Source organism: Orcinus orca, chromosome 7, assembly GCF_937001465.1.
Source record: "Orcinus orca chromosome 7, mOrcOrc1.1, whole genome shotgun sequence".
Classification (NCBI taxonomy): Eukaryota; Metazoa; Chordata; class Mammalia; order Artiodactyla; family Delphinidae; genus Orcinus; species Orcinus orca.
Window position 1 is genome coordinate 58499068 of NC_064565.1, and position 12512 is coordinate 58511579.

The 12512-nt window shown below is 36.9% G+C and overlaps 1 protein-coding gene across 9 annotated transcripts in view; it reads left to right on the forward strand.

Moving 5' to 3' along the window:
• The window catches only part of UBR3 (ubiquitin protein ligase E3 component n-recognin 3), a 233013-nt gene that overhangs the window by 143914 nt on the left and 76587 nt on the right, over positions 1–12512 (forward strand). For all 9 annotated transcript variants that reach the window (XR_007478396.1, XM_049712251.1, XM_033423543.2 and 6 more), the window contains 2 exons: positions 3356–3505; positions 10766–10899. Coding sequence is in view for 8 of the 9 variants with exons in the window: in XM_049712251.1 (XP_049568208.1) it covers positions 3356–3505; positions 10766–10899 (284 nt within the window). In the remaining variant the exon portion in view is untranslated. The remainder of the gene's footprint in view (positions 1–3355; positions 3506–10765; positions 10900–12512) is intronic.

A 12512-nucleotide genomic window follows, 5' to 3' on the forward strand; every position in this document is an offset into this window, starting at 1 on the left:
TGGTTAGTTGGGACTGGCCTGAGCTGGTGGGACAACTTGGCTGTGTTCCAGGTGGGCTCTCTCCTTCTCCAGCAGGCTACCCCAGACTTACTCTCACATAAGTGGTATGGTCGAGAGGGAGAGGGAGAGAGATGTTGGGGGAGAGATTTTGAGGGAGAGCTATTGAAAGAGAATATACAAGACCACTTTAGGCCTAGTCTTGGAAAGGCATGTTATTTCTGCCACAATTCTCTTTGTCTAAAGCAAATCAAGGCAGCCCATATACAAAGATTGGGGAATAAATTCTACCTCTTGGGAGAAGTTGCAGAGTTACCTTGCAAAGATCTTAGATACAGGGAGGAGTGGAGAATTGGGGCCATTTTGCAGTCATTCTAACAGAGTGATTGTAAGTAGAACTTGGCGAATTGAAATAACATTCAGAAGAATCACCTACTTAATTCAGATAGATTCTTGTCTGTTCATGTTAAACCAAACAGATGAGGTAACTATCACTTCATTAATTTTTTTGCCTTTATTGTAATAATATTAATCATGGTAATTTAAAACAGGCACTTCTGTTTTAAAAGGGAAAGTGTCAATTTTACACCGAAACACATTTAAAATTTTAATTGTATTGGAAGTCAAAGTAGAATTTTAAGAATTGAAAGGGTTATTAGTAGCAAGAATGCTTTCATTATTAGAATGGCCTCTGGTAGCACTTACATGTATCATCTTTGACTGTTACTCTCTCGGTTTTGCATCTGCCTCCATTTAGTTTACCTAGAGAAAATCATTGTAATCTGTTCATTGTGTCAATTTGTAGGACACATCCTTTTAGATTTTATTTTGTGTGGAAAATATGTGCAGATGTTGATGTGTACATGTAGTTGGCAGAATTAAGTATCTTTATTTTAATACTTATTACAGAATATACCCAGTTATGCTGTTCATTTAGTTGGGCTTAAAACCTTTTTATTGAAATATAGTATATACATAGAAATGCTCATTTATCATGAGTATAGAGCTATTACACATATAAGTGTGCATGTGTCATGAGTATAGAGCTCTTTGAGCTTTTAAAAACTGAATATCACTGTGTAACCAGCCTCCAGATTGAGAAACAGAACATTACCAGCATCCCACACTCCCTCTTCTTGTTCTCTGTCACTGTCTCTTCCAAGAGTAGCCAGTATCCTTACTCCTAATCCTATACATTAGTTTTGCCTGTTTTTGTTCTTTATGTAGCCATTTATATCTAATATGCATTCTTTTGAGCCTGACTTCTTCAGAATAGGGTGCTCTTGATATTTTTTCATGTCTTTATCTATAGGTGAGAAACAGTAATTACATTTGGTCATAGGTCCTTTATTTATTTTTATATATATATATATATATATATATATATATATTTATTTATTTATTTATGGCTGTGTTGGGTCTTCGTTTCTGTGTGAGGGCTTTCTCTAGTTGCGGCGAGCGGGGGCCACTCTTCATCGTGGTGCGCAGGCCTCTCACTATCGCAGCCTCTCTTGTTGCGGAGCACAGGCTCCAGACGCGCAGGCTCAGTAGTTGTGGCTCACGGGCCTAGTTGCTCTGCGACATGTGGGATCTTCCCAGACTAGGGCTCGAACCCGTGTCCCCTGCATTGGCAGGCAGATTCTCAACCACTGTGCCAACAGGGAAGCCCCGGTCATAGGTCCTTTTAAAATCTTAACTAAAATTTTGAAATTGGGTACTGGAATGATAGAATCAATCATAAATTACCAATAATATATTTTAATTCATTGTAGGATTAATGAGTTCTATAAAGCAGTAATTTTCCTCTTTTAAGAAGTAAACTATAATCTTTTTAGTTTCTTGAAGGAAAAAAGGGACATTAGTGTCTGTAATTATTAAAGTTAGAATTAAAAATACTGTGCGTGTAGAAGATTGTAAAGCCTTACTTTTAAAAACTCTAGAAAAGGTAACTTAGCAGTCTCTTTGATAACGCATTTTGGTATTAGGATTTCCTTGAAGTTTTCAAGTTAATTGTACCAAGATATAAAAGAAGGAAAAATATCTTTGTGTGTCAGATAGAGTTAATGAAATTCTAGTTCTTTGGCACTTAACGTGAGACTGAATTATTTCATGTCACTTTAATCAGGTATTTCTGTATTTGAACTTGAGAGCAATCAGATACATCCCCTCTTTGAAACTTGAGATCAGTCAGACACATCCCCTCTTTTCTGTACTAAAAATTTTCCCCTAAAAAACAAAGTAATCACATGTCAAATCTTAATGGCCCCTGGTACTTCGTTTGAAATCTTCTTTTCATTTTGACCCATTAATCTTGTTTTCATAGACGTTGAGCTTTCTGGTTTTGATTCTGTTCAAATATTGTTGAATGTTTTTTCTCTGGTTTTTTCATTGGCTTCTTTTTTAATTTCCATTAATTTTGAGCATTATCCAGAGTTTTGTTTTAGGTTTCTTCCCCTTTTCCTCTCAGTCTTAATAAATATCAGATATATGTTTATCTGCATGAATTCTTATTAAAACATATCCTAACTTGATATCTTTCTTTTTCGATTTCTGTCATTTTTTAACATATTTATTTAGATATGCTTCCATCTTTTAAACATGTCATAAATCATTTCTGCTTCCCTGATCTTCCTAGTCCCCTCTACTCCGACTCCTTTCTTTGCCACTATGGATGTCACTGATCTTCATGAATTTAAGAATTTTTATCTGGAAATGATTATTGACTCAATATTTTATTTCTTGCTGTTAATGACATATCACCAAAAGATTACTGTTATTTTCTATAATAGTTCTCCTTTATTAATATATATGGTCATATATAAATGTTTTCCCTACATAAATAAATATATATTGATAATTATTATCACTAAGATATAATCATAATAACTACAATTAAAAGAAAGGAGAAATAGTTCGTTCCTCTTTTATCTCCTAATAAATATTGCCATTTCTTTCCAGGAGCTGCCATGTTATTATAAATTTCCCCTCTGAGGTGCCTCAAAGAAAATTAAAGCAAATGATCTCCCCCTTATTTCCTTAAATTATAGTATGAAAAAAGAATTTTTTGGATACAAATATCTTTGCGTCTGTGTTTTAAGATTTAATTTTATGTGTGAATGATACAACATCAGAAGTGTATTTAACCATATATTATTTAAAGTCTTTCATTATATCAATTGTTTGCATTTTTGTCTTTTCCTGAGTATTTTAGCAAGATAATTTCCCCATAGTTTTATTACTGTATACATTTGTTGATATTGAAGTTCAAAATTATTTTAGCTTGATTTTTTTTTCCATAATTTCATCGAAGAGAGATTTTTCTTTTCAGGAATTAAGAGCTGCAACTTTTTCCCCTCAGATTCTCCAGAGAGTGATATTCCTATGGAGATCACCACAGCAGAACCACAAGTTTCTGAGGCAGTGTATGATTGTGTTATTTGTGGACAGAGTGGCCCCTCCTCTGAAGACAGACCTACAGGATTGGTTGTACTGTTACAAGCATCCTCAGGTAAAATCAAAGTAATTTTTTAGTGGGACCATTTTAGAGATGAAGTATTTACAGTAAATTAATAAGTATCTCTGTTAACTAAAAGCTATATTTTTGTTTACATAATAATTATAGATCTATAACAAGGATCTATTTAGATCTGTTTAGCAGACATTCTTAATCTGGTTTTATCTCACTTTCCTGGACATGAGTGTTGGAAGAAGCCTTTAAGAGAATATGTTACACAATCTTTTTCTTTAAAGTGTGATGCAATATAACCAATGCCAGGTGGCCAAAAACTGAGTTCAGCTTTCTTGGCAATTTAATTGATCTAAAATCTAGAAGCATTTTAAGCTCATAAATATTGTCAATTTAAATATTTTAATTATATAAGGCATATTCAGGTAGCTTTGCCCTTATTTCTTGAGCTTAGAAGCATTCGTTCTTTTTTTTGTGTGTGGTACACGGGCCTCTCACTGTTGCGGCCTCTCCCGTTGCGGAGCACAGGCTCCGGACGTGCAGGCTCAGCGGCCATGGCTCACTGGCCCAGCCGTTCCGCGGCATGTGGGATCTTCCCGGACCGGGGCACGAACCCGCGTCCCCTGCATCGGCAGGCGGACTCTCAACTACTGCACCACCAGGGAAGCCCGAAGCATTTGTTCTTGAAACAGCCTGCAGATTGATATGTTTGCCAATCTATAGTTAGAACAATTTAAAAAAAAATTGAAGGATTTGTCTGAATACTCTCTATCCTCTGCCATATCGAAGTATTTTGAAGTAGTGATAACTGTGACACTCCAGTCCTAATGGATGTAATCCTTTTTCCACAGGAGTATGTGTGGAGCAAAGAGAAATAAAAGACTTACATATTTCTCCAGAGCATTTTTTTCTAGGGTGTTTACTCTTTGAATTAATAAAGTGGAAAGAGTTAGATATAAGACATTCCTCTGAATTCTAATACAGGTATTGCTTGACATAATCTGGCCACGTTTGTTCCTTTCTTTTAAATATAGAGATAATACTGACTTCAGAGGATTGTTGTGTTGGTTAAGTAATGTAATATAGGCAAAAGGATCTAATATGGTGCCTGGTAGATTAGTTTCTTGTCTTACTACTCTCCTTGTTTAAACATGAAATTGATCTGGGAAACCCTCACTGAACAGGACATTGGAGTAGAGCTGTCAAGACCAGAAATGCCTACTAAAAAGGAAATGTGTGGGAGTACTGACTAATTTTGCAGCTACTTATCTTTTCTACTATTGTAAGGAAATCAGTTTATTAGATTATTGCCACTTGACTTTCTATAACTTCTTCACCAAATACTGTATAATCAACTTAATGTTTTATTCATTCATTCATTCATTTCACATATATTTATTGAGCACCACTGTTATAATAAACAAAACAAAACAATATCCCTGCCCTAATGAAGCTTATGTTATTGTTTTAGACTGTTACTTGTTCATTATTTTATATTTTTAAAGTTGCTTTGAGGGCTTCCCTGGTGGCACAGTGGTTGAGAGTCCGCCTGCCGATGCAGGAGACACAGGTTCGTGCCCCGGTCCGGGAAAATCCCACATGCCGCAGAGCGGCTGGGCCCGTGAGCCATGGCCGCTGAGCCTGCGCGTCCGGAGCCTGTGCTCCGCAGCGGGAGAGGCCACAACAGTGAGAGGCCCACATATTGGGGGGGGGGGGGGAAGTTGCTTTGATGTGTTACTTCATTTAATCCCCTTTTAACAATTTTGTAGACTATCTCAATTTATTGATATTAGATAATTCCACTATACCACAGTTCTTTTATCATTTTAAGATAGGAGAAAAAGAATAAGAAACTACCATTAAAAGCATTAAACCTCAAGGGTGATTTTAACTGGGAATTATAGCCAGGGAAATCTCTGGCTGTCTCCTTTCCTTCTGAGTCTCACCCACCCACTGACGTCCTCTCACCTTTTACCTCTTTTTACTTTTTCCTTACTTCTGAATTCTTTATTTATTTTGATTTGTCTCTTCCCTTTTTCTTTTATCTTTTTACATGTGAATATGGAAACTTTTAACCATGTACTGATGTAAAGAGACTAGTAAAATGAACCTCCATGTCCCTATCAGTCTCTAACAGTAATCAACTTGTGGCTAATTTTAATTTATTTATTCCCTCCCCCTAGAATTATTTTGAAGCAGATTCCAGATATCACTTTATTTCATCTATAAATATTTCACTGTTTCTGTTAAATAGAAAGGATTTTTAAAAAAAAAAAACATAACCATAGTTACTCCTAAGTAACTTAGTTCCTCAGTATCATCAAATATCTAGTCAGTGTTCAAAATTCCCCAATTGTTTCTTATTTATTTTGTTTAATTAATTAATTTATAGTTGTAGGGGCCTCTTGTAGTTTTTTAATTAATAAATTCCCTTTTCATCTTTCCTGTGCCTGTCTCCCTGCCCCCAAATGCATTTTACCATTTGAAGAAATTGGTTCATTGAACATTTTTTTAATCAATATGTTTAAATTGCAGTATAGTTGATTTATAATTTCTGCCGTACAGCAAAATGATTCATTTATACATATATATACATTCTTTTTTTAAAAAATATTCTTCTCCATTATAGTTTATCATAGGATATTGAACATAGTTCTGTGTGCTATACAGTAGGACCTTGTCATTTATCCATTGTATATAAAAGCTTACATCTGCTAATCCCAACCTCCCACTCCATCCCTCTCTCAACCCCCTTGGCAACCACCAGTCTGTTCTCTATGTCTGTGATTCTGTTTCTCTTTCATAGATAGATTCGTTTGTGTCATATTTTAGATTCCACAGATAAGTGATGTCATATGGTATTTGCCTTTCTCTTTCTGACTGACTTCACTTAGTTTGATAATCTCTAGTTGCATCCATGTTGCTGCAAATGACATTATTTTGTTCTTTTTATGGCTGAGTAGTATTCCATTGTATATATGTAGCACATCTTCTTTATCCATTCATCTGTCGATGGACATTTAGTTTATATCCATGTCTTGGCTATTGTGTAGAGTGCCGCTATGAACATAGGGTTGCATGTATCTTTTTGAATTATAGTTTTGTCTGGATATATGCCTAGGAGTGGAATTGCCGGATTATATGGTAATTCTATTTTTAGGTTTTTTGGTTTTTTGGTTTTTTTTTTTTTGCGGTACACGGACCTCTCACTGTTGTGGCCTCTCCCGTTGCGGAACACAGGCTCCGGATGCGCAGGCTCAGCGGCCATGGCTCACGGGCCTAGCCACTCAGCGGCATGTGGGATCTTCCCGGACCGGGGCATGAACCTGTGTCCCCTGCATTGGCAGGCGGGCTCTCAACCACTGCGCCACCAGGGAAGCCCTATTTTTAGTTTTTTTGAGGACCTCCATACTGTTTTCCTTAGAGGTTGCACCAATTTACATTCCCACCAACAGTATAGGAGGGTTCCCTTTCCTCCACACCCTCTCCAGCATTTGTTATTTGTAGACTTTTTAATGATGGCCATTCTGACTGGTTTGAGGTGGTACTTTTTGTAGTTTTGATTTGCATTTTTCTAATAATTAGCGATGTTGAGCATCTTTTCATGTGCCTATTGGCCATCTGTATGTCTTCTTTGGAGAAATGTCTCTTTAGGTTTTCTGCCCATTTTTTTTTTTTTTTTTTGCGGTACGTGTGCCTCTTACTGTTGCGGTCTCTCCCGTTGCGGAGCACAGGCTCCGGACGCGCAAGCTCAGCGGCCATGGCTCACGGGCCCAGCCACTCTGCGGCATGTGGGATCCTCCCGGACCGGGGCACGAACCCGTGTCCCCTGCCTCGGCAGGCAGACTCTCAACCACTGCGCCACCAGGGAAGCCCCTTCTGCCCATTTTTTGATTGAGTTGTTTGTTTTTTTGTTGTTGAGTTGTATGAGATGTTTGTATATTTTGGAAATTAAGCCTTTGTTGGTTGCATCGTTTGCAAATATTTTCTCCCATTCTGTAGGTTGTCTTTTGATGTTGTTTATGGTTTCCTTTGCTGTGGAAAAGCTTGTAAGTTTGATTAGGTCCCATTTGTTTATTTTTATTTCTGTTGCCTTGGAAGACTGACCTAAGAAAACATTGGTCCAATTTATGTCAGAGAATGTTTTGCCTATGATCTCTTCTAGGAGTTTTATGGTGTCATGTCTTATGTTTAAGTCTTTAAGTCCCATTTGTTTATTTTTGTTTTATTTCTATTGCCTTGGAAGACTGGCCTAAGAAAACATTGGTACAATTTATGTCAGGGAATGTTTTGCCTATGATCTCTTCTAGGAGTTTTATGGTGTCATGTCTTATGTTTTAAGTCTTTAAGCCATTTTGAGTTTATTTTTGTGTATGGTGAGAGGGTGTGTTCTAACTTCATTGATTTACATGCGGCTGTCCAACTTTCCCAACGCCACTTGCTGAAGAGACTGTCCTTTTCCCATTGTATATTTTTGCCTCCTTTGTTGAAGATTAATTGACCTTAGGTGTGTGGGCTTATTTCTGGGCTCTCTATTCTGTTCCATTGATGCATATATCTGTTTTTGTGCCAATACCACGCCTAGATAAATAAAACAGAGAATAGAAAAGCAATAGAAAGAATCAGCAAAGCCAAAATCTTGAAAATTTCATCAAAATTGATAATTTTTTTAGCTAGACTGACCAAGAAAAAAAGAGAGAACACACAAATAACTAAAATCAGAAATGAAAGTTGAGACATTACTATAGACTTTACAGACATAAGAAAGACATATGGGGCTTCCCTGGTGGCGCAGAGGTTGAGAGTCTGCCTGCCAATGCGGGGGACATGGGTTCGTGCCCCAGTCCGGGAAGATCCCACATGCCGCGGAGCAGCTGGGCCCCTGAGCCATGGCCGCTGAGCCTGCGCATCCGGAGCCTATCCTCCGCAACGGGAGAGGCCACAACAGTGAGAGGCCCGCACACTGCCAAAAAAAAAAAAAAAAAGACATATGAATAATTTTATGTCAACAAATTTGATGTCCTAGATGAAATGGATAAGTTCCTAGAAATACACAAACCACCAAAACTGACTCAAGAAGAATAGGAAATTTGAACAGACATTAAACCAGTAAAGAGATTGAATCAGTAATCAGAAACTTCTCAACAAATAAGAGCCCAGGACCTGGTAGCTTCAGTGGTGAGTCTTCCAAACATTTAAAGAATTAATGCCATTCCTCCTTAAATTTGTCCAAAAAAAAAAAAATTAAAAAAGAGGCAGAGGACAGACTTCCCTGGTGGCGCAGTGGTTAAGAAACTGCCTGCCAATGCAGGGGACATGGGTTCAATCCCTGGTCCGGGAAGATCCCACATGCCACGGAGCATCTAAGCCCGTGTGCCACAACTACTGAGCCTGCACTCTAGAGCCTGCACTCTAGAGCCCGACCCCGCGTGCCACAACTACTGAAGCTCACGCACCTAGAGCCCATGCTCTGCAACAAGAGAAGCCACCACAATGAGAAGCCCGCGCACCGCAATGAAGAGTAGCCCCCGCTCGCTGCAACTAGAGAAAGTCCATGTGCAGCAACAAAGACCCAACACAGCCAAAAATAAATGAATAAAATAAATAAATTTTAAAAACCCCAACTAACTACTCTATATTTTAAAAAAAAGAGAGAGGCGGGGAACACTTCTTAACTCATTTCTGAGACCAGCATTACCTTGATACCAAAGCTAGATAAGGACATCACAAGAAAAGAAAATGATAGACTGGTATCCCTTATGAATACAGATGTAAAAGTCCTTAACAAATTCCCAGCAAATCAAATTCAGCAGTGTATTAAGAGGATTATACATCATGGCTAATTATATTTTAGTTGCTAGCATCTACCTGCTTTTGTCTATTCTTCCTGTTGCTGCTGCCATAAATCTCCGCAAAACTTGGGGCCCACGTTGCTGTGCCTGATATTCCCTTCTCTAAGAATGACTCTTCCCATGCTTATTGAATCTTAGAGTAATGTGTGGCACTGTATGCTTATATCCCCACTTCCTTTTTTTGCATTATGATGTTTTACAATTATAAAAATACCTCTTTTCTCAACTTTTCATTTTGAAAAGTTTTATATCTACAGGAAAGTTGAATACCCTTCACCTGTACTCACTGATTGTTAACATGTTGTCATATTTATATTTTCGTTCCCATACTTATCTATACACACACACACACACTTTTCAGAAGAAAATGGCGGGCATCATGACATTTTATCCCTAAATACTTCAGGTTGTATCACCTAAGAAGAAAGATATTCTTTTATATAACCTTAGTATCATTATCATACCCAAGAAATTTAATAAAATAAAATATTCTATGTTCAAATTCTCCCAATTGTCCCAATAATATTTTTTATAGCAGTTATATTTTTTTCTTGATCCAAGAGCCAAGCAAAGATCATGTGTTGCATTTAGTTGTCATTTCTTGTTAGTCTCTTCTCCAGAACAGTTTCTCCGGACCTTTTTAAAAATTTTGAAGAGTTCGGGTCAGTTCTGCAGACTGTGTCATTTTCTAGATTTATGATTGTTTCCCTATTACTACATTCGAGTTAAACATTTTTGGCAAGGGCACTATTATGATGATGTTCCTTTCCGTTGCATCACATTAGGAGGCTCATAGTGGCGGTTTGTTCCATTATTGGTGATGCTAACCAAGTTTAATCACTTGGTTGGTATTCTATAGGATGACACATTGAGAGTCTAACATCATACCCTTTTACTTGATGTTCCCTGCCCTAATCAATGAATGTGTTATCTGTTACTGTCATCATTCTTTTTGATTCTCAAGTTTTCTCAAATTTCGCTAGTCAAAACTCCTTTAGGTCCTCATGACCTGCCCCCTCAGTGTTTGAATGCCTCCTTACTCTTTATTACACACAACTCCAGGCTCACCTTGCACTTCTCCCCAACCCTGGACTTAGCTTTTCCTCCAGTGATATCTATTTCCTTTTGGTGAAAAATAGTATATTTAGAAATGAAGTTTATTTGTACTGGTGAGTCATAACTTGTAGGCTTTTTCTCTGGATAGATTTTGGAAACCATCCAGGGTTCATACTCATATTTTGGTATTATTTTAGAAAATAAATATTGCCATTTGTAAAGCTTTATTTATTCTGTAGAAGAAAACTAGAATATCACTTTTTTTTAGGTCTTTAAAAATATTGTAATGGTGAAAAACTGAGTGAAGCTTATGGTAAATAACTCCGCTTTTCTTGGTTTTATAAAGTCTACATGTTGGTTTTTTAATGAGCTCTTATCTCTGTTGTTAATGTAGTTTTGGGGCAGTGCCGTGACAACATTGAGCCAAAAAAGTTGCCTATCACTGAAGAGGAGCAGATTTACCCTTGGGATACATGTGCAGCAGTTCATGACGTGAGGCTCTCATTATTACAGCGTTATTTTAAGGATGTAAGTACCCTTTTTTATTAACTGGTATTTTTGTCTGCAAAATTGATGGTTATTTCTCTCCAGAGTTTTATATCTTTTCTTCAACTTATTCAGTCAAAATATAACTCAGACCTAAGAGCATAATAATTTTGAAGGGGAGATCTAATAAAGGAGAGAAAAAGTAGGGTATCTCTTTCTTACAGTCAGAATAGTGATTCATTTCTAGAAAAAAAGTCTTTTTTGTAAAAAAGCTCTGAACTGATATCTGAACTGCACTGAATCTCTGTTTTGCTTTTGTGAGTGATTGTGAGATTTTATTTCTACATTAATACTTTTGTGTGCTTTCATAATGGTTATTTTGTTTATAAGTGGTGTGCTCCCTGGACTGTATACCTCTGGAGGTCTAGGGCCATTTCTTCTATTGGTTGTAGTCCCCTCAGGGACTAGCACATACTTGTGTATCGTGGATGCTTACTGTATTTCAGTTTTGTAGCCAGACAGACCATATAGAGCAGAAGAGTTATCGGTGGACACTGATACTGATAATAGAATTAAACTGCATAAATTCTGCTCTCTTCATAGCAAATGCATGCATTTTATAGAGTTGATGTGTAGAATTTCAGTCATGTAACATGGTCTGTTTACTAGTGAAATTGGAAGTGTTATATATGAGAGATATGACACAGTAGGGATGGAACCTGAGGTTTGGAGTCAGATAGACTTAGGGTTGAACTTGGTCTCTACCACTTTTAACTGAGTGATCTTGGTCAGCTTTTCACTCCCTTTTTATAAAAAGGGATAAGACCACTTACTGTATGAAGTTTTAATAAATATTGAGGTTGTGAAGATTCAGTGTTAAACACAGCACAGTGGTGAGCACATTGTTGAATATAGGTCTTCCTAAAATATAGGTCTCATATTAGTAAATGATTTCCTGCTTTTTTTGACTCTAGCAGATTAAAATAAGACATCTAACAGTTACATAGACAAATGACCTACTATTTTCAGTTTTAAAAGCTAACTGCTTTCATTAAAAAAAAAGATTAATTACATTTTTATAATACATTGCCAAAGAGAGCAGCTTGTTTGTTAGCTGCCTACCAACCATTCATTTTAGATGTAACACCCAAATCTGCTTCTACTTCAAATGGCTCCAAAACATAAAACAGAGATGAGCAGGGCTCTTGTTGTTTTTCTGACGTGTAACAGTAGAAGCTGGCTCACCTGCTGTGAGTATTTGATTTGTGCTGTTGCACATCTTTGAATTGTCTGGGAAGGCATTTTACACTGTGTAATATTTTTAACTTTCAGATGCTCATGAAGAGTCTTGATTTAATATTAGAACTCTGTTTACTATTGTTTAAAGATGATTTGGTCATCTTACATTATAATGTATAAATTTTTTTCCAACATAGAAATAAAATTTAATTGTTTACTCAGTTTTGATGGCTCTCAAATCTTTCATCATATGCTGTCGTGTTAGACCTCATGTGTAATATTGCCCTGGCTTGGCCATCTATTTGCTGCAGACTCTAGAGGGTGAATTCAAGTTCAGGCTGAAATGCTGTTTGACAGAGGCCAAATGAAATTCAAAGAAAATTACTTTAGGAGGAAAAATCTAATAAGCCTGTGTA